The sequence below is a fragment of the Chaetodon trifascialis genome, chromosome 15 (assembly GCF_039877785.1).
Source record: "Chaetodon trifascialis isolate fChaTrf1 chromosome 15, fChaTrf1.hap1, whole genome shotgun sequence".
NCBI classification, from domain to species: domain Eukaryota; kingdom Metazoa; phylum Chordata; class Actinopteri; order Chaetodontiformes; family Chaetodontidae; genus Chaetodon; species Chaetodon trifascialis.
This window is the reverse complement of record NC_092070.1, coordinates 9,439,301-9,466,417: the sequence shown is the minus strand read 5'-3', so window position 1 is coordinate 9,466,417 and position 27,117 is coordinate 9,439,301. Positions and strand designations below refer to the sequence as shown.

General features: G+C 42.2%; 2 protein-coding genes across 5 annotated transcripts; one reads left to right on the top strand and one right to left on the bottom strand.

The window, feature by feature from the left end:
- Positions 1 to 180: 180 nt before the first annotated feature.
- ap5z1 (adaptor related protein complex 5 subunit zeta 1) lies at positions 181 to 18,483 on the top strand. 4 transcript variants are annotated; one of them, XM_070981087.1, is made up of 18 exons: positions 197 to 309; positions 766 to 903; positions 1,120 to 1,300; positions 1,502 to 1,652; positions 1,775 to 1,887; positions 2,081 to 2,258; positions 2,393 to 2,434; positions 3,740 to 3,880; positions 4,003 to 4,040; positions 4,418 to 4,580; positions 4,743 to 4,921; positions 5,054 to 5,196; positions 16,326 to 16,444; positions 16,937 to 17,064; positions 17,170 to 17,267; positions 17,354 to 17,486; positions 17,706 to 17,920; positions 18,001 to 18,463. In XM_070981087.1, the coding sequence occupies exons 1-18, from the start codon at positions 269 to 271 to the stop codon at positions 18,251 to 18,253; spliced, it is 2,454 nt and encodes an 817-aa protein (XP_070837188.1). In that variant the 5' UTR covers positions 197 to 268; the 3' UTR covers positions 18,254 to 18,463. The 4 variants fall into 4 exon arrangements, with proteins under 4 accessions (XP_070837192.1, XP_070837191.1, XP_070837188.1 ...); XM_070981089.1 differs by having other exon boundaries at positions 2,084 to 2,258; positions 18,001 to 18,462; XM_070981091.1 differs by lacking the exon at positions 2,393 to 2,434 and having other exon boundaries at positions 181 to 309; positions 2,084 to 2,258; positions 18,001 to 18,461.
- Positions 18,445 to 27,117, bottom strand: mmd2a (monocyte to macrophage differentiation-associated 2a). The gene is made up of 7 exons (XM_070981097.1): positions 26,775 to 27,117; positions 23,460 to 23,541; positions 22,441 to 22,601; positions 21,309 to 21,383; positions 21,115 to 21,216; positions 20,916 to 20,985; positions 18,445 to 20,320 (listed from the first exon to the last, which is right to left on the bottom strand). The coding sequence occupies exons 1-7, from the start codon at positions 26,801 to 26,803 to the stop codon at positions 20,120 to 20,122; spliced, it is 720 nt and encodes a 239-aa protein (XP_070837198.1). The 5' UTR covers positions 26,804 to 27,117; the 3' UTR covers positions 18,445 to 20,119.

Sequence of the window (27,117 nt, the reverse complement as noted above, 5' to 3'; positions counted from 1 at the left end):
GAAAAAAAAACATGCTTTTCTAGTAATATGTTAAAATAAATAATAAATATCATTATAGACTGGAGATTATGATTTGTACGATGGTTTATGGTGTATAGAAAGTGCGAATGAGAAACCATTTGGATAGAACTGCTCTTCAACTTCCCCCTAATGAGGAGGGAACTAAAGTAACGGTCATGTGATTCCCGTCAGGACTTGATTAGCGACCGGACTGTTTACCTTCCGCTGCCGACAGCAGTAGCAGGGGAATGTCCGACTCTCTGTCAAAATGTACTCTCACGGTACCGAGAGCTTAATTAAACAAGCAAGGTAAGAAAATCATAAAAGGAGAAGGTTACCACCATCTTCAGCTCTTCTCTTCAGCTGGTTTACACACAACTTGCTACCATTTCCTCTGCTAAGCTAACTAGGCTAAAGCTAGCTAGCTTGTAAAAGCCTTACATTACCAGGTATTGTTGTGTTCCTGAACTTATGTTTATGTTCTTTTAGAGTTTCTTTTACAGCTCTTTATCACAGTAAGACTGCGGATCACAATTATTTTAACGCCTTTTGTGTTTTGAGTAATGTACCGTTATTAATTCTGTGAATTGTCGAGAAAGTGCTGAGTTTATAACAGTTGCTGCCACCGGCCTTTCAATATAATGAGTACTTTTACTTTAGTTGATGTATATTTTGTCAGTCGATCAGTTGACAGCCTGCTTTGGCAATAAGCCTTGAAGAACTTGACAGAGGCCAGACCAGGTGCACTGTGTGTGTCATTTCTAGGGAGATCCAGGAGTCTGAGCTGCAGAAATTTTACAGCAGATTGGTCAAGCTGCTCCAGGGGAAGGAGCACGGTCATGAAACTTTCGACTCCCTGCAGAGGTTGCACCTCATCCTCTCTGCCACCAAGTACACCAGGATGTAAGAACTCCCACCTGCACCTGTTTACTGTACCTAGTGATCTCATCTGCCTTCTCAGGGAGCATGCACAAACTCAAAGAGCCACATTGCTGTGCTTCACTTCCTGATCATCAGTCTTCTTCTATTTCGATTCCAAACTCTTAATATTCAGTATGAGCTATTACTTAAAACACGTCTGCCACAGTCTTACACCTCTCCTGTTGTCATTGGCCAAAGGTTGCCTCCAGAGCTTCAGAAGAGGGTTGTATCGCTCCTCTCCTCACCTGCAGAGCACCTTCAGGTGCTGAGCTCAGCAGTGCTCAGAGAGACACTGCCCCTCTCTGGTCAGGAACTGAACTACAACCAGGAGAATATCAGTCAACTGAACAGCCACGCTGCTGGCCTGCTGCTGTCACAGGTGTGCTCTGATGCATCATGTTCAGCTTATTAGAATGCTAAGTTAGAAAGAGCAAATTCATATTAAACTATATTTGATTATTTAAATATATATTCATAATTTTTGGACACAGTGATATATTAAGACATGAGGGGGATTGTTTTGTTTTCAGATCTACACTCAAGACCTAAAACAGTCTCTCAAAAACTTTAACCCCAACAGGCACGGTCCCGGGCTGACCTCTCATCTCTCTGCGCTCAGCTTCTTCGCAGTCTGGAAAGCCGACAATCGGAGGGTCCAGCCCACTCGCTCACACACACCCTGCCCGTCCTCAACACCATCCTCACACACAGCCCCGAGTGCCTCACTGAAGGTAACAGACAGATGGCGCTGCAAAGTTTCCAGCTGATTTAAAGCAAAGCTAATTGATTCTGTATGTACATAAATCAGCATCTTTTTTCACACAGTTCCCTCTCTCTGCCTGATTTGCTACAGATCACGTGACCCTCCTGAGTAAGAAGCTTGTCGATTGGCTGCGATATGCTAGCATCACTCAAGGAGGTGGTGTTTCCTCAGGTGGATTCTTCGCTGGGCCCAGGTCACGTCAGGTAATGATTTTCCGCCTGTAAAGCAAACTCTAAGCTTTCAACTCTGTCATTAATGTTAAAAAAAGCAAAAGATGTCAATCAATTTTATTTGTGTGTGTGTGTGTGTGTGTGTGTGTGTGTGTGTGTGTGTGTGTGTGTGTGTGTGTGTGTGTGTGTGTGTGTGTGTGTGTGTGTGTGTGTGTGTGTTTTCTAGCAGCCAGCGCCCATAGCAGAGCTGGATGGCACGGTGTCAGGGGATTTCTTCACTGTGCTGTGTGTGGGCCAGGGCTTCACTGACGACCAATGGATGAATGTTTATTCCTTTTCCATGCTTCGCCACTGGCTTCTCACCTACCACTCTGTTTCCAACGGCAACACCACAGCTGACACTGGTATGACCTTACCACCCATACAGACCACAACCTCTTGCCTCCCATTCTCGAGAGGCTCATTGCTTGTCATGCCATAGTGTTGCATTCAAGGAAAGTCAGCTTTAAAGTATGCTCTGTGTTTTCGCCACCTCCAGCAAACAGGCTACAGCTCAGCCTCTCCCACTCCTTTTCTAATGGTAAGACATGTGGACCCTCCCTGCATGCGTGTGCCTCTGAGACACCATGAATAACCAAAACTCTTATGTCTTCTGTTTAACTTTGGAGCAGCACAGGTCAACTCACAGCACTTGATCTAACTAACCAGCTGATCAGAAATCCTGATCTGTGACCTCTTGTGACCTAATTACACATTCACTGGTGTGTGCCTTTTAATCTTCCTTTCATCCTCTCGTGAGTTAGTTCACAGTGATGAATGACTAATAAGCAGCTACACTCAGTGTTGCTTGTAGTGTGTTCACAATATGAGCAGCCAGATTCTGCCTTTCTTGATTCTGACAGTTTCCTCTTGACACCTCTGTGAGTTGACGGTCTAATTTGTTCTTCTTTCTAAAGGGATGTGATTGGGTTGAAGATTTACCAAACTTTCTCGAAACCTTTCTAATAATTTTTCATCTAAAGCTCAACAGCAAACTTATCTTAAAGCTTTCGGGTTAAAGTAGTGATGGGCGGATGGAGCTTTAAGAGGCTTTGAGCAGAAAATAGATTTGGGGCTTCAAACGCAGCAGCACAGTGACATCTGGTGGTTTGTAAGACTTCAGCTCGTTAAATCTGTTGTTGTTTTTTTTCAGTGGGGTTGCATTAAATATAGATGCTAATGTGCAATATTCAATGACAGAATAATGAATAAACGCATCGTCCAATATAAGATATTTCTGCTGGTATGACATGAAAATATTGAGGCTCTGTGTCATACATCACTTTACATTTTGTATGCATTATGTGATGTGATACTCATTAAATTAGCTACTACTTTTATGTCATAATCACAAGTTATTATTAGTAACAGGTTGAAATGTGCTCATAAAACGTTAAACTGAATGAAAACCTAGCAGCTCCCCGAAGCACTAGTGAAGTTTGAAGCTACATGCATCATCGGTCACTCCCTCATTGAACACATGCTCTGACTCAATGTGTTCAAACTGTGTGTTTCACGAGAGTGAACCAAGCTGTCTATAACTGAACAATCATCCGTCCATCTCTGCTTTAAAGGTGCCTGCATGAACAAACTGTATTATGACTCTTGTCTCTTGTCGGTTGCAGGGAGACTCTTTTGCTTCTGGTTGCTAAAAGTTCCTCTTGGTTCAAACAGTAGTTCACAGTTTTTGTTTTGATCTCCATAAACTCATAACTGCAGCTCTCCGGTCGGATTTGGCAACGAGCAGTCGCAGAAGACGTTATGTCAAATTTGATTATAATAAATCATGACTTCTCGGAGAAGGCTGCGAGTCTTGACCTCTCATTCCTGACCTCCCACGTTGCAGATGACCGCTCGGAGGTGGACGGGTCGGTCGTGTCTATGGTTTCAGCAACCTCCTCCTCCAGCCGATTGCTGCCTCCAAAGGAGCGACTGAGAGAGAAGGCCTTCCAGTACTGCCAACGCCTCATCGAGCAGAGCGATCGCAGTGAGTGTGTGTGCATTACGCTAATGCGTGTGTGAGAGAAAAGTAAGTTACATAGTTGTAAATGCAGATTTTGACCTGTGCACATGTATGATTGTTATATTTTAATCTTGTCTTTGTCTCAGAGGCGCACAAACGGACAGATACAGACCTGCAGAAAGCGGTGAGCCTGCATATCATTTAATATCATTGTTACTTTAGTAACATAAAGGACAAAATCCACCCTAAATAATGATCCTTTGTATTTTTCTCACTTCAAGCACATTATCAATAATAACACTCATGTATATACAGTAATATTCGATACTCAGAATTATCAATAGAGTAGTGAAAAAGTGTGTATTATGTGAAGAACATGGTTCAGTTTTTCTTAATTTCAGGAAACATGTTTTCTGTTCCTCTGCTATTACTAATTCTCTGTACACCCACATATAACAGCTCAGAGCAAATTCAGTGGTTGGTACAGAGAACAAAGCACTCACCACCACACCAGATTTCATATTGGTGCTGTTACTGGATTTATCCTGTTTCTCCTCTCAGTGTCTGGTGGAGGCGGTGTGTGTTCTGGACTGTGTGTGTGTGGAGGACGCCTCGCTGGTGTACCGAGCGTTCCCGTGCATCAAGGCGCTCTTTGGTCGGCTCAGCTCAGACCTGTCTTTTGCCAGAGTCGTGCTGCCCATAGCACAGTTCTACCTCAACCATGGTGTGTACTCACATCGACATGCACTTCACATACGTCTCTCTCTTTCTCCAAATTAAATATGGACATGAGTATGAATAATGGATTTATGCATATTAGTTTGCTTCAGTTCCTTGATTCACTCATACCAGATGCAAGTTTAAAACTGTACTTGAACCTATCTAGGCGAGATGGCTGCAGTGGATTGTGATAGTGTGTGGAAGCTGGTGTTCGGCCGATTCCCTTCGGAGTTGTTCAACAACCCCTTCCTGGCACATGAGCTTCTACGCTTCTTCCGACTGAACCTCGAGAACCTGCAGCTGCGAGTCCCACAGTACATCCACTCCTTCCCAAACATACTAAAGGTGAAAGCCAGAGAAAATGCATCCACACAGAGATCCTTCGGACATCACTCATACCTACATTGAGCTAGTGAGGACTTCATGTTATACAGTGAGTGACACACAAGCTTCTTCTTTTTCTCTGTGTCTCTGTAGTTGTTGGCGTGGGACAGCCCTGCAGTGGTGGATGACTTTGTGGACCTGCTGCCCTCGCTGGTGACAGCTGGAACTGCAGTGGAGCTTCTCCACACTCTGCTGGACCTGCCCTGTCTCTCTGCCACGCTGGTCTTGCAACTCAGGTGCACACACACATCAGAGCACAGCTGTCTAAAAAAGCAAGCCGCCAACAGATTGATTCAACCATGGTCACATTTTACCACCTACTCACTGTGTGTGTGTGTGTGTGTGTGTGTGTGTGTGTGTGTGTTTGTCTTTATCACATGGTGGGGTCCAGCACCTGACAGCACAGTCACAGTGTGGGGTCCAAAATCTTTGTGGGGTCCAAAATCCTGGACCCCACAACGATAACAGCTAATTCAGTGAAAAGAAGGTCAAAATAATGCCCTGTAAAGTTTTCAGGCATGACCTCACAATGCACTTTTACCAACACAGTGTGCTTAAGTGTGCTTAGCAGAACTAACTCAGTATCGGCCTCTAGTGGTCGGGGCCGGTAATGCACAAGCACACTTTTCACACACACTCGGCTTACTGAGCATGCTCAAGCAGCCAAATTACAATTAGTCATCCTCAAACCAGGAAATACACGTGCAAGGCTTGCTCATCTTATCCTGATGTTAATTTCCCTGGGGAAATTTCGAAAGGACCATGGGGGCTACTGCCGGAGTGTGTAAATTATGACAATGCTAAAAGCGGCTAATGCCAAGCTAACATTAGCATGTCAAATAGCATATTGAAAAGATCTCAAACACCATTAGAATGCATTTAAGAATCATTTTACTGTAGGTTAGCATGTTAGCATTAGCATGCTAATCATTAGCATATTAGCACAACAACCTGATATGAAAAGTCAAACCTGTATGCACCAACAAGTTCATAGGACCTCATGTTAGCATTAGCCGCTGTTAGCATTGTGGCTAATGCTAACAGAACAATATCACTCATTACATTACTACCATTTCAAACTCACCAGTAATAGTAAGATAAGATTAGTGGCTCGTTATCAAGCCACTGCAGAGCTTGATGACGAGTTGATCATTTGAATCAGCCACATAGCTGCAGCTGAAGCTACATATGTGTTTGTGAGTGTGGCAGAGGAGTGCTCAGAGAAGGACTGAGGCTCAGAGGTTGCCACAGCAACTTGAGGTGGTTGCCATTGACGATAGGGGCCCCCCAGTCAGATAGACAGGGGCAGACAGAAACGTGGAGGGAAAACGGCCATTTTCTGCCTCTGCACTAGTCTCACATTTGGGCTTATGCTGACTTAACCGTAACTCCTATCAAAACAAGAACATGAACAAGAACATAGATGTAGAAAGCATAAAAGGCTCTCCTACAACAAGCTAAAATAATACTGTTTTTACTTGAAATAAGGCAATAAGAGTTGCTAATGTTACCATCACTTAGGACTGAACAATGTGACAATGGTCTGTAGTTCTGACAATATTCTGATATGGAATGACTGAGCCTGCTTCTGTATTTTACTCAATCCAAATTAGCCACTGTACAACCAAATATATTTAAACACCACATTTAATGCCACCAACATAGCTTGAGGGCCTATGCTATTTATACAATATAAGCAACTACAATATATACCAGACACAGCTTATAAAACAATCAGATACTACACTGAATGGGTTTTTATTCAACATAGTTTCACCTTATTACAGGGTAATTTGCTGCTCATTAGAAGAAAACTGTACTGCAATCTAGGGTGAAGCCATATCACTGTTATTAGAATTATTAGTTATTAGAAGAACAATGCATCTTTATTTTCCATTCTTATACCCTTGTTAGTCTTTCTTAGAGGGTAATTTGCTACACTTTACACAACGCAATGGTACCAAGTTGGAGGTAATGCAGGAATAGCCTTAACTTAAAATACACAAGAGTGTCAGCCATGTCCATCCTCACCTGCTCTACAATGCTGTAGTACTGACTCATACACAACAAAGCCTTTGACTGACCTTTTCTAGCAAGATTAAGCTCATCAACTTAAATCTATTAACCAAAATAACAGTAACCTTAACCAGTGCTTTCCTTGGGTAATGTAGCTACTGCTACATACATTAATAAAGGATATTCGGTCAAAAGTAATGTAACCTCAGAGGGAGAGAGAGAGAGAGCATCATTTAGTCGGCAATTTGAGGGATGATGAGTGGGGAAGCCATCCCACTTGTTAACAAAATTACCACAATGCCTCCCCCTTGTAACCTGCCATCTCACCTCTCCGTCCCCTAGTAGTGGGCAGAGTGCAGGGGCAGAGGGGTTGTTTAGTTGAACATGTCAGTCTAGTCTGCTGACTCATCCTTTATCTGACTGAGTTTTGTGCAAGTTAGAATCTATGACCCTGACCATGGCTCTGGAAGATCAGTAGCCTACCTGTGCTGTGTATTGATAAATCCATGGCCCTGTAGTAGTAGACGGATTTGTGATTGCGCCCTTTTCTCTCAGTTCGGCCGTTCTGTTCATCTCGGATCTATAATATTCTCTAAATTAGCCTATGTACTATAAATACTTAAGTCTATACTATATTGTAGTCTATATAGTCTATCCTAGTGTCACCTTCATCCTGAAAATGACAAATAGCAACATGTATTTGCAGAAGAGTGAGAGGATCATTTACACACTGCTTCCTGTAGTATTCCTATAATATTGCTATAATATAGTGTTTGTTCTGCAATACACCAACAGGCCAAGCCACCTCTGTAACAAAATCCCACTGGACCATCCCCCCTGTTAAAAACTAACAAATCAACACCCCTCTTATGGTCAGCTTATAAATACAAAATAGCTTCCAATATTTTCTGTCATTTGATTAATTTTTTAATTAATCCTTATTATTTTTTACTATGGACATGTTTTTTGAAAACATTAACTAATACTACAACATTGACTGTGGTGCCAAAGTGTGTTGCTAAATTAGCAAACTTAGATTTAGGATTTACAGTCAGTAGGTTGATAACTTCCTGTTAAGCTGCCATGTACATTGTTCTCACCTCTTCCTTGCCTGGGAGCTCCAGTTGCCAAAGTGTTGCTGAGTCTGATATAGTAAAGACTGCCGCAATCCTCCAGTTTGGCCGAGTGTAATGTTAGCCACTTGGCCCGCTGAAGCGACTTGGGAGTTGTGAGGCCTGAAAAGTTCTCTCATCTCACTTTCCACTGCGCTGCGAGTAATGTTAGGTGCAGATGAGCCTGTTCTCTGGCACTCAATGGACAAGGACAAAGATGTGACAGTCTCAGGGGAAGATAAAATATTTCTTAAAACCCCAATGGCCTGCTGCAGCCTCATCTCTCCTGTCCATGCTGATCTGACCTGAACATGACCCTGGTCTAACTTCTCAGTCAATCAAAGTGCGATAAAATGACCTGCCTTCCATTTCCACTGTACTTCCTTTTCTATTATACTCTGTCCCTCACACATACATACATCTTCTTCTTATATACATATATTATTCAAAATATTAAATATACATTGGCCACATGTGCATGAGAGCAAAATGTATGAATTTGTGAGTGAAAATATCTAAATATGAGTGTTATGGACAAGGGTTCGAACTGGAGCCACACAAACCACCAGGAAACAGAGAGAGTTCTTAATTAATTCAATATTAAGATTGAATTGAATTATTTTTTCTTAACATAATGATGATGATGATGATGATGATGATTGCCATGGTTCTAAATGAAGAAACAGGTTATAGTAAATGGTGAAACAACATGAATTCAGCTTTCAAAATGTATGAATGTGTCGGTGAAAATATATGAATATGAGAGTAAAATATATGGAGTGAGTGAAAATATATGAATATGAGAGTAAAATGTATGAATGTGTGAGTAAAAATATATAAATCCATCCATCCATTTTTTATGCCGCTTATCTCTTTTGGGGTCGCGGGGTAAAAATATATAAATATGAAAATAAAAATGTGTTGGTGTAAGAATGAAAATAAATTAATGTGAGAGTAAAAATATGTGTCTGTGAAAGGACAGTACGTGAGAGGGCCTGAATGAATTATGGCTTGCACGGCCCCTCATAAGATTGCGTTGGCGGACGGCGGAGTCCTACAGACGACAGCATTACCACCCTTACAGGATGTGCTCACTATACAAAACAAGTGCTCCTTGACCCGACTCACGTGAGGAGCTAACGTGGAGAGAAGCAATTTACGTGGGCGTGTTGGTGTGTGCGGATGGCTGGGACAAGTGTCTGTGAAAAGGTAAGTTGTGCTACGTGAACATTAAGATACGAGTGAATTACCACAGTTATCATTTCTTGCTAGTAACAGAGGTGGTTACGTTTTCAAACAGTTAGTAAGCCAACTGGAGGGACAGCTACGTTATGCTACCGAGGTCAAGCTAGCTGGCTAATTGGCTAGCTGGCTAATTGGCTAACAGTGTGGTCGCTGCTGGCACGTGTCAGGTTAAAACGGTGGTTAGTATGGTCAGTTTCATCATTGCTTCAATTAATAAAACACTAAACAAGTGTGTGATTAATGTAACTCAAGGAGGGATTCATTCTGATTTGACATGAAATTAATGGTGAAAGTGTGGCTTGACAACGAGACAGGCCAGCTTATTTTTGACGGCCCTGCGGCTGATTTATTAATAAAGAGGTCCTTCAATAAACTAACGCATTTGTCCATAATGACAAAAAAAAATGTCAACTTCCCAAAAACTGCTGTAAAAACATATTCATATTTTCTTCCACTTTAGATGATTCAATATTTTTCAACTACTTCGGCCTGAAATATACATATCAAATATTAATTATATTTTGGGGATTTTAACCCTTTAGATGCCAGTATCCACTGTTTTTTTTATAGAAAAAAAAACAAAGCTAAAATGATTTCCAGATAATACATTTCAAGAATTATTTGATTATTATCATTATTATTCTTAGGCCCTGAGATGGGTCAATGATTGGCAGCAACATTAATTTTGACTCCACTCTCTTCGAGTGGAAGAGAGATTGTTGACGGTGCATATTGGCATGAATGTGAACATTATTTTAAGTTTTGCCTGGTTCAGGATAGCATTGCACTCTCGGGTAAAGGTTACTCTATACCACAGGTCTCAAACTCATTCCACAAAGGGCCGAGTGGCTGAAGGTTTTCTTCAACCAAGCAGCAGCACGCCAGACTTGACTCATTTCATGAGCTGATCTCAGTCTTCAGACAGCTGATTGGTCAGACTGCATCCTCTTGATTGGTTGGAGGAAAAACCTGCAGCCACACGGCCCTTTGTGGAATGAGTTTGAGATGCCTGCTCTATACAATGTAGTAAAAGGTTTATTTACCTTAACTTCACCTCTCTCACACACTTGTCGGTGTCTTGTAGTTGTGGAGTACACACCAAGGGAATAGTATTGTACAGCTGCAATGCTAAATCGGTCAATCGATAATTATCGATAATTAAATGATTATTAAATTAGAAAAAAAACAACTGACACTTTATGGACCAAGCAACTAATCAGTTAATTGAGAAAATAATCAACATCGATTAATTGATGATGAAAATAATTGTTAGTTGCAGCCCTATAATATTGTACACATGCAGTTACATTACTGTCACTTTTCTCTCCATGAACTACTTATTATCTTTTGTTCTGCCTGTAGTCATTGTAGTTGAGTTGAAATGATGTTAAACTTATTCTTCAGGTTGGACAGTTGACTGCCAGTGCCTCCTCTGAGGCTGAACTCTCCACATCTGCCGAACAGGCCCCTCAGGGATCTCCATGCTCCAAAATGCAGGTACTGATTTTTGTCTGAATTGTTTTACATGTCTTTAAGTTGCTCTTACTTTAGTTTTTAAGCTGTTTCTCTATGAATAATTGTTGAAGTGTGTGCACTTGAAGGTACATTTTGGCTGTGTTAAGGTCAGTGTAAGCACATGCTGGTTTTGGTCTTTTAATGTAGTTCAGTCTCTCGCAGACACACTTGTCAGGTCTCATGTAGTTGTGAGGTCCAGTCTTTGGGCTTTTAGAAACACCTCTCGCACACACACTTGTCAGGTCTCATGTAGTTGTGGGGTCCACGCCAAGTGAATAATATTGTGCATATTTAATTACATTCATTTCATTTTTGTGTCCATAAACTTAAAAAACTCCATGTATGACACATGTCCTTGAATCTGAGGTCAGTTTGCCTTCTACTAGTCAAAGCAGCAGTTGGTCACAGGTCAGTTTATCCTGCCAGACTTCACCTTTACTTGTTCTTGAGTGAGGAGGTTCCAGTTAGGGGACGTATTTATGACAGAAATCAGAGCCAACTTGAAAGTATCAAAAGTAAGAATGATTATGAGTCAGATACAGGAAACATTTCAACATTTTGTCTTTTGTATCTGCCTGTAGTCATTGTAGTTGAGTTGAAATGATGTTAAACTTATTCTTCAGGTTGGACAGTTGACTGCCAGTGCCTCCTCTGAGGCTGAACTCTCCACATCTGCCGAACAAGCCCCTCAGGGATCTCCATGCTCCCAGATGCAGGTACAGATTTTTGTCTGAATTGTTTTACATGTCCTTTGGTTGTTATTACTTTAGTTTTTAAGCTTTTAATTGTTGAAGTGTTTGCACTTGAAGGTACATTTTGGCTGTGTTAAGGTCAGTGTAAGCACATGCTGGTTTTGGTCTTTTAATGTAGTTCAGTCTCTCGCAGACACACTTGTCAGGTCTCTTGTAGTTGTGAGGTCCAGTCTTTGGGCTTTTAGACACACCTCTCACACACACTTGTCAGGTCTCATGTAGTTGTGGGGTCCACGCCAAGTGAATAATATTGTGCATATTTAATTACATTCATTTCATTTTTGTGTCTATAAACTTAAAAAACTCCATGTATGACACATGTCCTTGAATCTGAGGTCAGTTTGCCTTCTACTAGTCAAAGCAGCAGTTGGTCACAGGTCAGTTTATCCTGCCAGACTTCACCTTTACTTGTTCTTGAGTGAGGAGGTTCCAGTTAGGGGACATATTTATGACAGAAATCAGAGCCAACTTGAAAGTTTCAAAAGTAAGAATGATTATGAGTCAGATACAGGAACCATTTCAACATTTTGTCTTTTGTATCTGCCTGTAGTCATTGTAGTTGAGTTGAAATGATGTTAAACTTATTCTTCAGGTTGGACAGTTGACTGCCAGTGCCTCCTCTGAGGCTGAACTCTCCACATCTGCCGAACAGGCCCCTCAGGGATCTCCATGCTCCCAGATGCAGGTACAGATTTTTGTCTGAATTGTTTTACATGTCTTTAAGTTGCTCTTACTTTAGTTTTTAAGCTGTTTCTCTATGAATAATTGTTGAAGTGTGTGCACTTGAAGGTACATTTTGGCTGTGTTAAGGTCAGTGTAAGCACATGCTGGTTTTGGTCTTTTAATGTAGTTCAGTCTCTCGCAGACACACTTGTCAGGTCTCATGTAGTTGTGAGGTCCAGTCTTTGGGCTTTTAGAAACACCTCTCGCACACACAATTGTCAGGTCTCATGTAGTTGTGGGGTCCAGTCTTTGGGCTTTTAGAAACACCTCTCGCACACACACTTGTCAGGTCTCATGTAGTTGTGGGGTCCACGCCAAGTGAATAATATTGTGCATATTTAATTACATTCATTTCATTTTTGTGTCCATAAACTTAAAAAACTCCATGTATGACACATGTCCTTGAATCTGAGGTCAGTTTGCCTTCTACTAGTCAAAGCAGCAGTTGGTCACAGGTCAGTTTATCCTGCCAGACTTCACCTTTACTTGTTCTTGAGTGAGGAGGTTCCAGTTAGGGGACATATTTATGACAGAAATCAGAGCCAACTTGAAAGTTTCAAAAGTAAGAATGATTATGAGTCAGATACAGGAACCATTTCAACATTTTGTCTTTTGTATCTGCCTGTAGTCATTGTAGTTGAGTTGAAATGATGTTAAACTTATTCTTCAGGTTGGACAGTTGACTGCCAGTGCCTCCTCTGAGGCTGAACTCTCCACATCTGCCGAACAGGCCCCTCAGGGATCTCCATGCTCCCAGATGCAGGTACAGATTTTTGTCTGAATTGTTTTACATGTCTTTAAGTTGCTCTTACTTTAGTTTTTAAGCTGTTTCTCTATGAATAATTGTTGAAGTGTGTGCACTTGAAGGTACATTTTGGCTGTGTTAAGGTCAGTGTAAGCACATGCTGGTTTTGGTCTTTTAATGTAGTTCAGTCTCTCGCAGACACACTTGTCAGGTCTCATGTAGTTGTGAGGTCCAGTCTTTGGGCTTTTAGAAACACCTCTCGCACACACAATTGTCAGGTCTCATGTAGTTGTGGGGTCCAGTCTTTGGGCTTTTAGAAACACCTCTCGCACACACACTTGTCAGGTCTCATGTAGTTGTGGGGTCCACGCCAAGTGAATAATATTGTGCATATTTAATTACATTCATTTCATTTTTGTGTCCATAAACTTAAAAAACTCCATGTATGACACATGTCCTTGAATCTGAGGTCAGTTTGCCTTTTATTAGTCAAAGCAGCAGTTGGTCACAGGTCAGTTTATCCTGCCAGACTTCACCTTTACTTGTTCTTGAGTGAGGAGGTTCCAGTTAGGGGACGTATTTATGACAGAAATCAGAGCCAACTTGAAAGTATCAAAAGTAAGAATGATTATGAGTCAGATACAGGAAACATTTCAACATTTTGTCTTTTGTATCTGTCTGTAGTCATTGTAGTTGAGTTGAAATGATGTTAAACTTATTCTTCAGGTTGGACAGTTGACTGCCAGTGCCTCCTCTGAGGCTGAACTCTCCACATCTGCCGAACAAGCCCCTCAGGGATCTCCATGCTCCCAGATGCAGGTACAGATTTTTGTCTGAATTGTTTTACATGTCCTTTGGTTGTTATTACTTTAGTTTTTAAGCTTTTAATTGTTGAAGTGTTTGCACTTGAAGGTACATTTTGGCTGTGTTAAGGTCAGTGTAAGCACATGCTGGTTTTGGTCTTTTAATGTAGTTCAGTCTCTCGCAGACACACTTGTCAGGTCTCTTGTAGTTGTGAGGTCCAGTCTTTGGGCTTTTAGACACACCTCTCACACACACTTGTCAGGTCTCATGTAGTTGTGGGGTCCACGCCAAGTGAATAATATTGTGCATATTTAATTACATTCATTTCATTTTTGTGTCTATAAACTTAAAAAACTCCATGTATGACACATGTCCTTGAATCTGAGGTCAGTTTGCCTTTTATTAGTCAAAGCAGCAGTTGGTCACAGGTCAGTTTATCCTGCCAGACTTCACCTTTACTTGTTCTTGAGTGAGGAGGTTCCAGTTAGGGGACATATTTATGACAGAAATCAGAGCCAACTTGAAAGTTTCAAAAGTAAGAATGATTATGAGTCAGATACAGGAAACATTTCAACATTTTGTCTTTTGTATCTGCCTGTAGTCATTGTAGTTGAGTTGAAATGATGTTAAACTTATTCTTCAGGTTGGACAGTTGACTGCCAGTGCCTCCTCTGAGGCTTATTGAGGTTTTGCTTCAAATGTGAATGACTGCTCAAAGTGAGAATGTTAGTGTGAAATAAAACACTACACGTTGTTGTTTTCAATAAAGAAACATTTGCACATAGCAAGCCTATCCACCTCCATTTGCACCGACTTTGTGCTTAATTTGTAAATCAGGAGACTGTTGTTCTGGCAGTTCAGGTGTAGACAAAAACTCTCGGAATGCATCAAAAATCCACAGTGCCTCGACCACATTGGGCAGTTTCACAAGTGCTCACTGTTAAAACTAACCAAAGCTGTCATTACAAACAAGGGATTAGGTATTTACTTTTATTAATCAGAGCATCAAAATCAGCAGAGGAGGTGTGTAAAAACAGCTGTTTGCAGCTCTCTCTCATTGATTGCCCTTCATTCCACTTGTTTTCCTTCTGTTTGTGGATTGCACACAATGGGAGGAAATGGAATCAGGGCTAAAAGACCTATTAAAAAACACAAAACTGAACATATTGTGTCTGTCTATGGATCCCTTCCACTTTATACTATGGACAGTATTGCATCCACACAATTTGTCCTTGGCCTTTGTTCCTCAAAAAACACTATCATGGAGAAATACAAATGTTTATACTTTTTTATCGAATGTTTTACAGGTCGCCAAACTTTTAAGAATGTGGGAGAAAGAGGATGTCCGTGCTGTTGAAGCACATGATGTTCTTCATCACTTCATGTCGTGTCCCTGGGAAAAGCGACTGTGATAAGTGTTTTATTGTTGTTATTGTTTGTTTTATTGTTGTTTGGTCAAACCTGCGCTATGGTATTTTTGTTCAAGACTTTTAACATTTTAATAATTGCATACAAAAGTGTAAATAAAGATTTTGATGTTTAAGATTCATCCAACAACCTAAGTTGTGGAGCAATCTGTTAAATTCAGCAAAATTAAAAAATACAGGACTGTACTGGTAATACAGCAACACGTGTGTAGAGAGTCTGAAGAACCTTGGTCTGACAGTTTTCATTAATAATACTTTTATGAGACTGATGTTGTTACAAAGTCTTGGGACTTTTGTCCTGTAATAATGACGACTTTAAATCGTGATACCTTTTATGAGTTCTTAATACAAGGTTTCGTATTGAAGCAAATTCTAATCATGAATTATATCCCAGAGCTCTAATCTATAGTAAGGTTTTAATGCTCAGAACATAATGACAAGACAGTGGTTGGCATGTATGGCTGTTAAAAGTTTACTATTTACACAATTGACCACAGCAGGTTAAAAGACTAACAATATAATAATACTGTAGTAGCACAAATAGTTCTTAAGACTTAATCAATATTGTATTGAATTGAAATACTTAACCTAAGAACCTTAATTTTTTCATAACTTACCAGGCTCCAGCAGATGAATGTCATGTTCCACAAAGTAAGTTTAACCTGACTGTGTGTTAAACCCACAAAGACAGAAAACCCAGACAGTGTGTATATTGACCCCACTTATGACTAAAACCCTGACAAGTCCCCACACGGCTGGATCTGGTCAGGTGAAGGAATTTACTTTGTCTGATTGATAATTTGAAGTGACAGCTGTGTTGGTATCCACTACAGGATACTGCCTGATTTTTTTCAGTGCTGTACAACCTTCAGAAAGGGTGGATCCCACATTGCATGTTCTTGTCTTGTGTCCTTACAACGTAACAAAGACAAGGCTGTGTGTGTGTGTGTGTGTGTGTGTGTGTGTGTGTGTGTGTGTGTGTGTGTGTGTGTGTGTGTGTGTGTGTGTGTGTGTGTGTGTGTGCAGGTCAACGTGCTTGCCCATCTCTGAGCCAGGTGGGCGTGGCCTCCTGTCCCTTGATGCGTTTCGTAGCCCTTCTTTTCGAGGGCTTTTCCTCTTCCTGCTTCGAGGAGAAGCAGGTGCAGGTAATCACAGCCACACGATTTAAAGAAAAGTTTGACATTCTGGGAAATATGCTTGTTTGATTTGCTTCGCAGCAACCCCCCATAAAATCCCAAACTTTTACCTTCAGCTTTTGTACTAAATTAAAGCCAGATATCAGGTGTTAATTAGTGATCTTCTGAGGTGACAGATGTTGTTTCCTTTGGACAGAGAGAGGCTCACTGTTAACCCTGTTTGAGCTAAGTTAAGCTAACCTGCTTCTGGCTGTAGCTTCATATTTATCATACAAGCATGAGAGTGGTATCAATCTTCTCACCTAACTATTGGAACAAAAGCACATTGCTAGTAGTAACATAGTATACAATGAAAAACATTCCTAAAAAATTACTTTTTACTGTGGCTAACATGCAGCATTGTTTCCACGGGAAATAATCTCCTCCTGAAATGTTGTCTGTGGTTGTTAAGACCTTTTTATCAGTGATTTTGGTAGATCACTTTTCTTTCTCACTCCACAGGTGACACAATGGACCGACTAAGCACGCTCCATGAGCTGCTAGCCGAGGCTGCCGATTGGCCCAGAGTTGTTCAGTGCGCCCAGACCGTCCCTGTGCTGTTGCACATTTTTTTCAACACAGTCATCACGGTGAAGAGATTAATGTTCAGTACAACTGTAGCTACTGCAAATCCAAATGCCAGATGTTTCGTTTCAGATAATAAAAACAACATAATGTGCATGCCTGTTGTCTAGGTAGCCGATGAGAAGCTTTTAGCCCACTTGGTTCTGGTGATGCTGGAGAGAAGCAGCCTCCTCCTCAACATCCCTAAATATATCAAAGAGATACACAGGTAAACAGATACAGTGTTCCTCTGCTGCACGTCTTCATGCTGATCTCCTCACTCGCTCCACCTCCCCACCCTCTCTGTTTCTGCAGGGTGTTCAGCTGTCACCTGCTGAGGTTGTGCAAGCTCCAGCCCTCTCTGGTGGTGGACCAGTCTCACGAGCTGCTGGAGTTCGCTGGGGCCACGGCCAACGTCTACAGCAAAGAAGAAATCTACACGCATGTGGTAATGAAGCTGTGAGGGCAGAGAGGAGGATCATGCTGATTTGTAGATGATACATTTTCCTTTCCGTGTATTTTGGATCCTGTTAAACGTCCACCGAATCAAATTTCTCAAATCTCAGCATCTTTTCCCATTTAGTGATACATGGTAAAATATCACATTAACCAATCAAATGTGCCCAAAGTGGATGCTGCCATAATATTTTACTTGTTTGGCTTTCAGGTGTGGGTGCTGGGAGAGTACTTGTCTGTGTCATGTGACTCCCGCTGCTCCGTGAGGCTCATAACTTCCTGTTTTGAGGCACTGGAGGCGGTGCTGTTTGAGATCACCTCATCTGCCCCATCACCTGGAGCAGCGTGCCCTGCCCCCAGAGTCATCACCACTCTAATGAGCGCTCTGGCTAAGCTGGCGTCACGATCACATGACCTCATACCCAGGTGAGTGACAACCGAAGATACTCTTAAACCTGTTTTGTATTCATACAGTCCTGTAATCTGTTTGTTTTTGTCTGTTCAAGGGTGTCTCTGTTCCTGTCCAAGCTAAGAACGGTCGCCAGAAGTGGGTCAGTTACCTGGTGCTCCGATGAAGAGGACCTTGTTGCCATAGTAATGCGGGGTGAGGAGTTGTGGTCACTGCTGAAGGCCCCCGGTGTGGCTCAGAGTGTCCTGACCCCACCCCCACATGTTATGACACCCCAGTGGCACCGTGACACCAACCTGGCCATGCCACTGCAACTGCGGGCCCTCACCAGCCTCACACACTCACAGTGATACACACACACACACACACACACACATGCACATCGCACTTGAAGATGTGTAAAGAAAAATATTTCATGAAATCCTCATATTGTCTTTTCATTTTTGCACATTTCTTTTGTAAATAAATGAAATAATTTGATTTAAACTTGATGGAATGAAGGATTTTTGGTACCCACAAAACACACAGATACCTCTCGGTGTAATGTAGTTTCTCTTCTTTAATACAATGAAAATAAAATTTTACAAAATAGATCATCTGATTTTTAAAAAAAGGAAAGAAAAGCTCTCTTCCTGAGTAAGTGTTCTGTTTTGTGACAGTGGAAACAGAGACAGCTGAACTACTGGAGGTTAGAGAAAACCTGCAGGTGTGATCTTAAGTGTTTGAAGAAGTATCAAAAATTGCATATATAGTCTACATGTATGAAATGCCCGTGTGTTAATTCTGTCATATTTCAGGAATTTCTACTTAATCCATCACTGCTGCTGATAGAAAAGTGCTCAGTGTAAAGAGTGCATCACAAACAAAACAACTGGCAGACACAGTCCTCTAAAGAAGATAATCGATGCAAACAGCCTTGACATTCTTTGTGAGTTTAACATTTGACACAGGATACAGTTAGTGGTACATTAGCTCTATGGTAATCTTTCAAAATCACATTAGAGTAAATCATGAGAATTGATTTTTGAGGCTGATTCATGACGGATATAAATCATAACTGGGCCAGTTCTGCTGAGGCCCATTATCCCCAACAGGTGGTCTCTCCCCTGAGTGACTGTTCATTCATATCAGTGTATCACCCAGACATGGCTGAAGTGTGTCTGCAGGTTGCTTAGCACAGTCGAAGTTAACCTCAGATGTTTATGAAACCAGTGGGGACTCAATGTTGCACACTGAGAACTCAAATAATACTCTCAGAGGAACAAAACTGGCCTAAAACTGCAACAGCTCAAAAGAAAGGTTTCCATTATGAACTTTCCTCACTGAGATGTTCGGTGGCTGTTGTGCCCACTCTATGTTTTCATGATTAACAGCTGTCCAAAAATGGACAAAACTAAAATGAATGTTCAATTTAAAAGCAGGGGTTAGCACCGTCGGAAAGGAATGTGTGTGGTAAGTTTTGGCACATCACTCATGGTTGGAATATGGAAAGGGTGTAGTTTACAAGCCCACAATAGTTTAGGAGGTGTAGTCACAGACTGTTTATCATCAGTTCAGTGACAGATGTGTGATTAAAGGAATAATTCAAATACTTTATAGCTTATTTGCTTTCTTGCACAGAGTTAGCTTAGCTTAGCTTAGAAGCAGTGACTTCCTGGAGTCTGTTGGTTGCCTGACCATCACACAAAGACCCCAGGAAGTCACTGCTCTGACCAAGAAACAATCCTCTGTATTTAATTGCACATAAAACTGCAACTTTACAAATGACATATAACATTAGTTATTAATGTTAATTGTTGGGCTTTAAAGGTGCTGGTAGGTATATTTTGTTAACTTTAGACAGAACCAGGTGAGTTTGCAATCTTTGTGCTAAGCTAGGCTAAAAGGCTGCTTACTGCAGCTATAAAAGATTTAACTGAAGATTCATACACAGGGCTGTTATTTAGTTGAAGTTCAACATGTAGCACATTGAAAGGATTTTTTTGTTGAACACTAAGTGCGTTTGATCCCGGGCTTTTGGCCCCACCTGGAGAGAATTACATCTGACCTGTCACAGTCAGCGCTGACGGTCAGATCATCTCAGCACCACCTCTCCAGGTGTAGCCTCGCTAGTCACGTTAGTTGCAGTCAAAACACACTGGTCTCATGACTAAAATGCACTTTTCGCGGTCAGTCACGTGATGTGGAACCATGTGATCTCAGGTGGGAGCGGCTGTTCACCTCGATGTGTGCAGGACTTGCCCGGGTAAGTACAGGTACCTCCAGATGGCGTAATAATGAATGCATGCTCCTGCTGCAACAAAAAGATGCCAGATGGCGTGGGCGAAAGGGACGAGGCCGTCACTCTTAAAGAAGACTACACCGACCACATAGAAGACGCCTCCCACTGCCAGTTCACACACACCTGCACGCTCCACCTATGACATGTCAAAAACACATTAAGAATACTGGTGCTATAAAGAATGTAGAGCTCAAACAAATGGAGTACATTTACACACACTTGCTTTGAGCCAAAATCTAACACTAACATGCTAATATGCTCACAATGATAATGCTAATATTAATAGTATGTGTAGTCTTAGTTTAGCATGTTAGCATAACACAAGACGATTGTTTTGCACATATTTAGTATGAAACCTGAGTACTGGACAGTTATAAGGGGAACCTGAATATCTATACCAAATTTCAAGGCAATCCATTCTATAGTTGCTGCAACATTTCACTCAAATCCACAGTCCTTTGGGGACATACTGTAAATGAGTGTACCATGAGTATTAGGGTTTCAAGCCCATGCAGTCAAGTCAGTAACGGAGAGGAAGTCAGTCTAAAAATATACACTTTTGAAAAAGGTTGGCAGTTATGTTGAAGTATTAGATGTGATTTGCAGGTAATGGACTCAAACAAACAAAAGCACCGGTTTGGTTCTTTAAATACTGACAGTGTCTGATTCACACACAATGGCAGGAAGACTTGCAGCAGAGGAGGGGGCTTACAGAAGTGGTTTGTTCTTACCATAGACAGGATGACCAAGGCAGGAACGGCCCCCATGGCCACATATCCCAACAGCTCCACCAGCTTGTACCTGCAGGCAGAAAACAACAGGCAAGTTTCTGCTTCGAACAGTATTCGAGTGTTTTCTGTGAACACCTGGAGTTTGGTTTCAAACGAGGACACAGAGCAGAGAGACACAAAGAGAGTTGTTGAGTGTTACCTCTCATGGAAAAAGAAGACATATGTTGATCCTACACAGGCCATGACCCATATCAGCCAGCGCATGTGGCACAACCAGGGCCCCAGCTCCCTCAGCATCAACCTGAGGAGACACATCAGCACGTTCACTATCTTCACCAGCCATAAAATCCACCAAACTGCATATGGTTTGTTGACTGCAGTCACATGACCCACCAGGGAGAGTAGGAGGCCGCTATGAAGAAGTAGATGGCCATTCTGTCACACATGTGGAAACGCTGCTCCACCTTCCTACATAGTGACAAAGAGAAGACTTCATTACTAAATCATGACAACCTTCAGTGAGTTTCCTCTTAACGGCAAAACCAGCCTGCAAAAATCACTAAGCAGGTTACTTAGGGACCTTTGCAGAGTGCTGAAGTTTGTGTCAGTGCATGGCAGGATCTCACATTTTAACATCCCTGGACCCCGTCCTTCAACATGCGAAACAGGGTCTGATGTGTCTGTTTGGACTAAGAGCTGGAAGAAGAGTGGGAATCTATTCACCACTTTCACAGTTAAATATGTCAATAAATACAAATGTTCAAGGTTTTCTTAGTAGCTCTGAGCTTCTCTGTTCATCGATAACTGAGGTGGTTTGATTTGATCGTTGATTATTTCACGAGTCTGGATTTCACAGTTCATCAAAGATGGTTTATCTGGAGTATCTGGAGCTGGTGTCATAGAAACAAGTCCTTGTCAAACTTGCAAAATTACAGGATTTCTCTACTTTCATACTTTTTAGGGATTCTCAAATACAGATAAACACCTTTCTGATGTGATGAAAATTGTTAACATACTTGTGATTTTAAATGAGATTATGCAGGTTGTAAAGAGACTTATAGATTATCCAGAATAAATTCTAATATAAAGAGTTGAATACATATACTTGATAAAGTACAAAACATAATGAAATCAGTACATTTAAAAACACCAGTCCAAATTAATTAAGAGGGATCTTCAACCTCAGATACAGTGAACATTTAAAGATCATCTGAGATATGCTTTTTTTCCATTTTCTGTTTTATGAGACACAAACTGAATGTAAATAGTCAAAAAGAGTTTGTTTCAATGAGTGAGTAAATGTTTTTAGAGAGTGTAAGTTGAAGATGATGTGAAATATTTTCTTCACCGCGCCACATCTGTTGTTTGGTCTCTGGCCTTCTGGCTGTGTCATAATTAACAAACTGTATGTCTGAGTGTGATGTAAACGTCTACAGCCGCTCATAAACACACATGCACATCTGCCAAATCCCTACCAGCGTTTTCTGCCATGCACACACACACACACACACACACACACACACACCGGAGGTGGCTGATTTTCCATGCAGCGGTGTGGAAGAGTGTTGAGGTGACGAAGAGGCCAGTGAGACCGCCCCCGTAGAGCCATGCAGCCACGCGATGCCACTGGTCCACAGACAGGAAGTAGAGCACAGACCCGCCCACCAGACTTGGGAGGATCCACAACTGGGAAGAATCAGAAAAACCAAAGTTTCACATAATTTTCTCATGATACACACATTGCATTTTAGACTTTGCACACAGACTTTTACAGACTTTTCTTCCACATTATCTGATCTTTTAAATGCACATGAACTCTTTAGAAAACATACATAAACAGCTAATGTGACTCTGTCTACCAGTGGCAAAGTGCGCCTAGCAGCATCTCTAAAGATCACTAAGGAACGTGTTATATCTTGTATGTTTGATCCGTACAAAAATGTCAAATACCACTAGGTGGATTGTGCTACCTTTGAACAGAGCCAGGCTAGCTGTTTCCCTGTTTCCAGTCTTTAGGCTAAGCTCACGTAAACATCTGCAGGCTGTAGCTTCATTATGCACAGTGCAAACATGAGAGTGCAATTAATCTTCTTGTCTAACTCTTGGCAAAAAAGCAAATATTTCCCAAAATGTCAAACTGCTCCTTTAATGGATCCCATGTCTAACAAAAGGTGAAGATCATACTTGATGTTCATGGGTTGCACCTGAGCTGGCAGAGTGAATGGACAATGTCTCAGCCCGTTTGAGGCTTTAAAGCCATTATTACACGTTTTCCTTTCATCTCTCACTGTCTGTTTCATTCACTCTCTGTCTTGCTCTCTCGGAGGCGGAAGCGCACAGAGATTACAGCAGATTAGAGAAAGCTACAGGCTGAATCACAGATTATAGCCCACTGCTTCTATGGCATGGCCAAAAATCCTGCCTGTTCCGCCTCATTCCTGGCAATCCTCGCCATCTTTTCAGAGGCTTCTCTCAACCGAAGAACTCACTAAACACAGAAAGCGCCCGGACAATGTGTGTTTTCTGTCCGTCTGTTCGGCTCACCCCGTGTGTGGCACAGTTTGCAGCATGTTCATATTCAGTGGGCTGGTATCTCTTGCTGGCTGGGACCCTGCAGTTCATGAACCTGAGGGAGAGGGAGAGAGAGCGAGAGAGAGAGCGAGAGAGAGAGAGCGAGAGAGAGAGAGAGAGAGAGAGAGAGAGAGAGAGAGAGAGAGAGAGAGGTGTCTTCACGTAATGAACGTTGATCTGGAGGCAAAACAAGGCACTGCGTTATTAGTTAATAAGTTACTGTGTGCTGAACCCATGAAAGCCAGTGGTGTGTGTGTGTGTGTGTGTGTGTGTGTGTGTGTGTGTGTGTGTGTGTGTGTGTGCATGTGATGGTCATTCTTGGAGGATTTACAGGCCTCTAATCCTCATCACGTTGTCTGAATTTTAGTCTCCCTCATCGTTACTGATCGTGTGTGTGTGTGTGTGTGTGTGTGTGTGTGTGTGTGTGTGTGTGTGTGTGTGTGTGTGGCATGTGTGTGCGTTGTGTAGGCTATTTAATCCGCAGTAATTCTCTCAATCCCCGTTTACAGGGAAAAAACACATCTGGAGATGTTACGAAACATCATTTTATACGTCAAGATGCACACACGCACAAACAGGGCCCAACACACACACATGCGCACTCACTTGAATGCAGCTTCTCATGCAGGGGCCACAGGTGTGTCCGTGTCAGTCAGCTGTGTTATTTGATTACACATTTAGGCCGATGGCTCATCATCACACGCACACACACCGGCATCACGCCTCATTCCCAGCACACAGTCACACACACACACACATATCCCGTAGCTGTTTGTTGTAACGCCCTATTAATTCTGCACAGTGAAGAGCGCAATTAGAAGAAAGTGAATCAGAAGAAGAAAACAAAAGGGCGTGCGATTTATCAAAACCCTCGCCAAAACACTCCTGCTAATGTAACAGGAAAAAGGTCTTGCATAACACAGTTTGACCTGACGTCTAGCAGCCAAAAAAAAGCAAGTTTCAGACTCCAAACCTTTCAAGCTGCACAGACTTAAGTTAAAAAGGTGACTCCTGACACAAGTTGAAACGCTGGCTGAGATCACATGATTATTTTATCTGCAGTAAAGATTATCTTGTGTGAGGATGGAAACTATAGTTGAGACATGAATATGTGATCCTTTCTAGATTCAGAGAGTGTACTTCATGTCTGATCTTACAGTAGTGTGTGTGTGTGTGTGTGTGTGTGTGTGTGTGTGTGTGTGTGTGTGTGTGTGTGTGTGTGTGTGTGTGTGTGTGTGTGTCTAATGCACAGAACACATCTGTCACCCCCTCAGTCATGTCTCCTGTCTGCTTTTAATAGACTTTTCTAGACATTCCATCACTTTATCATCATCATACAGACCAATAATCACATTCGTTAAACATGTGTCTGCATGATCCCTGTCACAAAAGCCAGTAAATATGTGGTTCTATCTAAACATTTGGTGTCATTAACATTACATCATTGTTTAGCTCCCTTTCCTTTTGTTTCTCGCTGCAGGCCGTGCACAACAAGAGAACTGTGTTTTTCTGAGCACTGTTGTGGTATTGTCGGGCTATCAATGGACCTGAATGCAACAGTCTGTTGTCCTCTAATTGCTTATGACAGAATGCTCTGTGTGTGTGTGTGTGTGTGTGTGTGTGTGTGTGTGTGTGTGTGTGTGTGTGTGTGTGTGTTGAACTGAAAGGAAGGGATAGGGCTTCACAGGCTCTGATCAGAGAGAATACTGTTGTCCTCATCAGCACCCTGTTCTTTCTCTTTCCTCCATTCAGATTCTGTCTTTCCACACACTTTGTTACTGCACATAGGTGTCATATGGTTCGATATATGTTTGTGTATGTGTGTGTGTGTGTGTGTGTGTGTGTGTGTGTGTGTGTGTGTGTGTGTGTGTGTGTGTGTGCGACATGCTTTCACCTCACAAGGCGAGTGTTTGGTGAGAAAAGCCCATTATAGCACATTCCATACATTAATAGGATCAGTGGCATCTAAGAGGATCAGGACCTTTGTCTCATAGGATAGTGTACACTACAGGAATGTGTGTGTGGGGGGGGGGTGTACTTGCATTTTCTACATAGTGCGGACCACAAATGTGAAGACATTTTTGAAAAAAGAGGACATTTTGGCCGGTCCTTATAACTTCAAGGGCTGTTTGAAGGTTAAGACATGGTTGGAAGAGTTACATTAGAATAAGGCGTTAAGAATCTAAATCTGTTCACACGAGTCCCCACAATCTGTTCATTGTGGGGACTCGTCTTCCTTCTGGGGACAAAAGACAAGTCCCTATGATGTAAGTCATTAAATTTTAGGGTGAAGACTTGGGTTAAGGTTAGGGTTAGGGTTTGGAAAGTAGTGGTTATGGTTGTGGTTAGCGTAAGTCTCCAGGAAGTAAATACATCCCAAAAAGTGGTGAAAACACAACCCTGTATATGTGTGTGTGTGTGTGTGTGTGTGTGTGTGTGTGTGTGTGTGTGTGTGTGTGTGTGTGTGTGTGTGTGTGTGTGTTTGTACACCCTCTCCGTAACTGTCACTCCAGGGCTAGTCCTTTTTCAGCAAAGCTCAAGTTCATCTCCTCTGAGACTCAGACTCTGGTTCTCACGATTATCACCATTTCCCTTTTACCCCCCCCCCCCCCCCACACACACACACACACACACACACACAACACTGGAAGACATACACAGACATTCAGACTAACTGGCTGATGAATGCACCCAAGCAGAAATCATGGTGATATGGGCTTACTGTAAACTATTGTGCGTGTGTGTGTGTGTGTGTGTGTGTGTGTGTGTGTGTGTGTGTGTGTGTGTGCGTGTGTGTGTGCGTGTGCGTGTGTGTGTGTGTGTGTGTGTGTGTGTGTGTGTGTGTGTGTGTGTGTGTGTGTGTGTGTGTGTGTGTGCGTGTGTGTGTGTGTGTGTGTGTGTGATGTAGCGCCTGACACAAAAACTTGACTTCAACTGATCTACACCCAAAAAGGAACCTGGGCAGCATGGAATGAATGGAAAAGAAGAACTGTGTCTGTGACAGTAAAACTGAAAATGAAATTGTTAATAAGGGCATTTTCGGCTCTTTTAGTCTGTTTGGATGCTTTAGTAGTTATAAAACTTCTGGACTCCTAGTTCGTTACTCTCTCTCTCTCTGTGTCTGACACACGCTCGCACACACGCACACACAAACTAATCTATAACATCCCTGTGATTGTCCCTGTTTCATCGCGTCAGTGCGCATGGATGCGCAGGATCTGTCACACATGAAAAAGATGCAGGCAGGTATCAACATGAGCCAAACTTCTGTGAGGGAACACAAATTACCTTCCAAATTTCGTCTTCTTAAAGTCCATCTCGTGCGTAGGCTCCCCGTGCGCGCGGATGCGTTTGTGCGCTCGCGCTCTATTTACCAACAGCACACCCGCGAGCGTCGTCTCCTCCTACGGATTCCCCATTCCGGATGTCCCACCGCCGCGCGTCCAAACACGCATAAAGTCCAAGAGGGGCAGCGACCCGCAGTCAAGCACACAACAACAACTGGAGGACTTTATCTAAAGTGTCGGGACTTGAACCGACGAGCCATCCCGGCAGGAAGACGAAGCAACGTGCTCCGCAGCGAGCGGGGAGGAGAAGCTGCGCGGAGTTTAGTTCCAGCTCAGATGTGTTC

Coding starts and splice junctions, on each gene's coding strand:
- ap5z1 (XM_070981087.1), top strand. CDS start 269: ATGTACTCTCACGGTACCGAGAGCTTAATTAAACAAGCAAG. Junction 17,065..17,169: donor TTTTCAACACAGTCATCACG/GTGAAGAGATTA, acceptor CCTGTTGTCTAG/GTAGCCGATGAGAAGCTTTT. Junction 17,268..17,353: donor TATATCAAAGAGATACACAG/GTAAACAGATAC, acceptor CTGTTTCTGCAG/GGTGTTCAGCTGTCACCTGC.
- mmd2a (XM_070981097.1), bottom strand. CDS start 26,803: ATGGACTTTAAGAAGACGAAATTTGGAAG. Junction 21,384..22,440: donor TGGAAAATCAGCCACCTCCG/GTGTGTGTGTGT, acceptor GTCACTATGTAG/GAAGGTGGAGCAGCGTTTCC. Junction 20,986..21,114: donor GTCTTCTTTTTCCATGAGAG/GTAACACTCAAC, acceptor TTCTGCCTGCAG/GTACAAGCTGGTGGAGCTGT.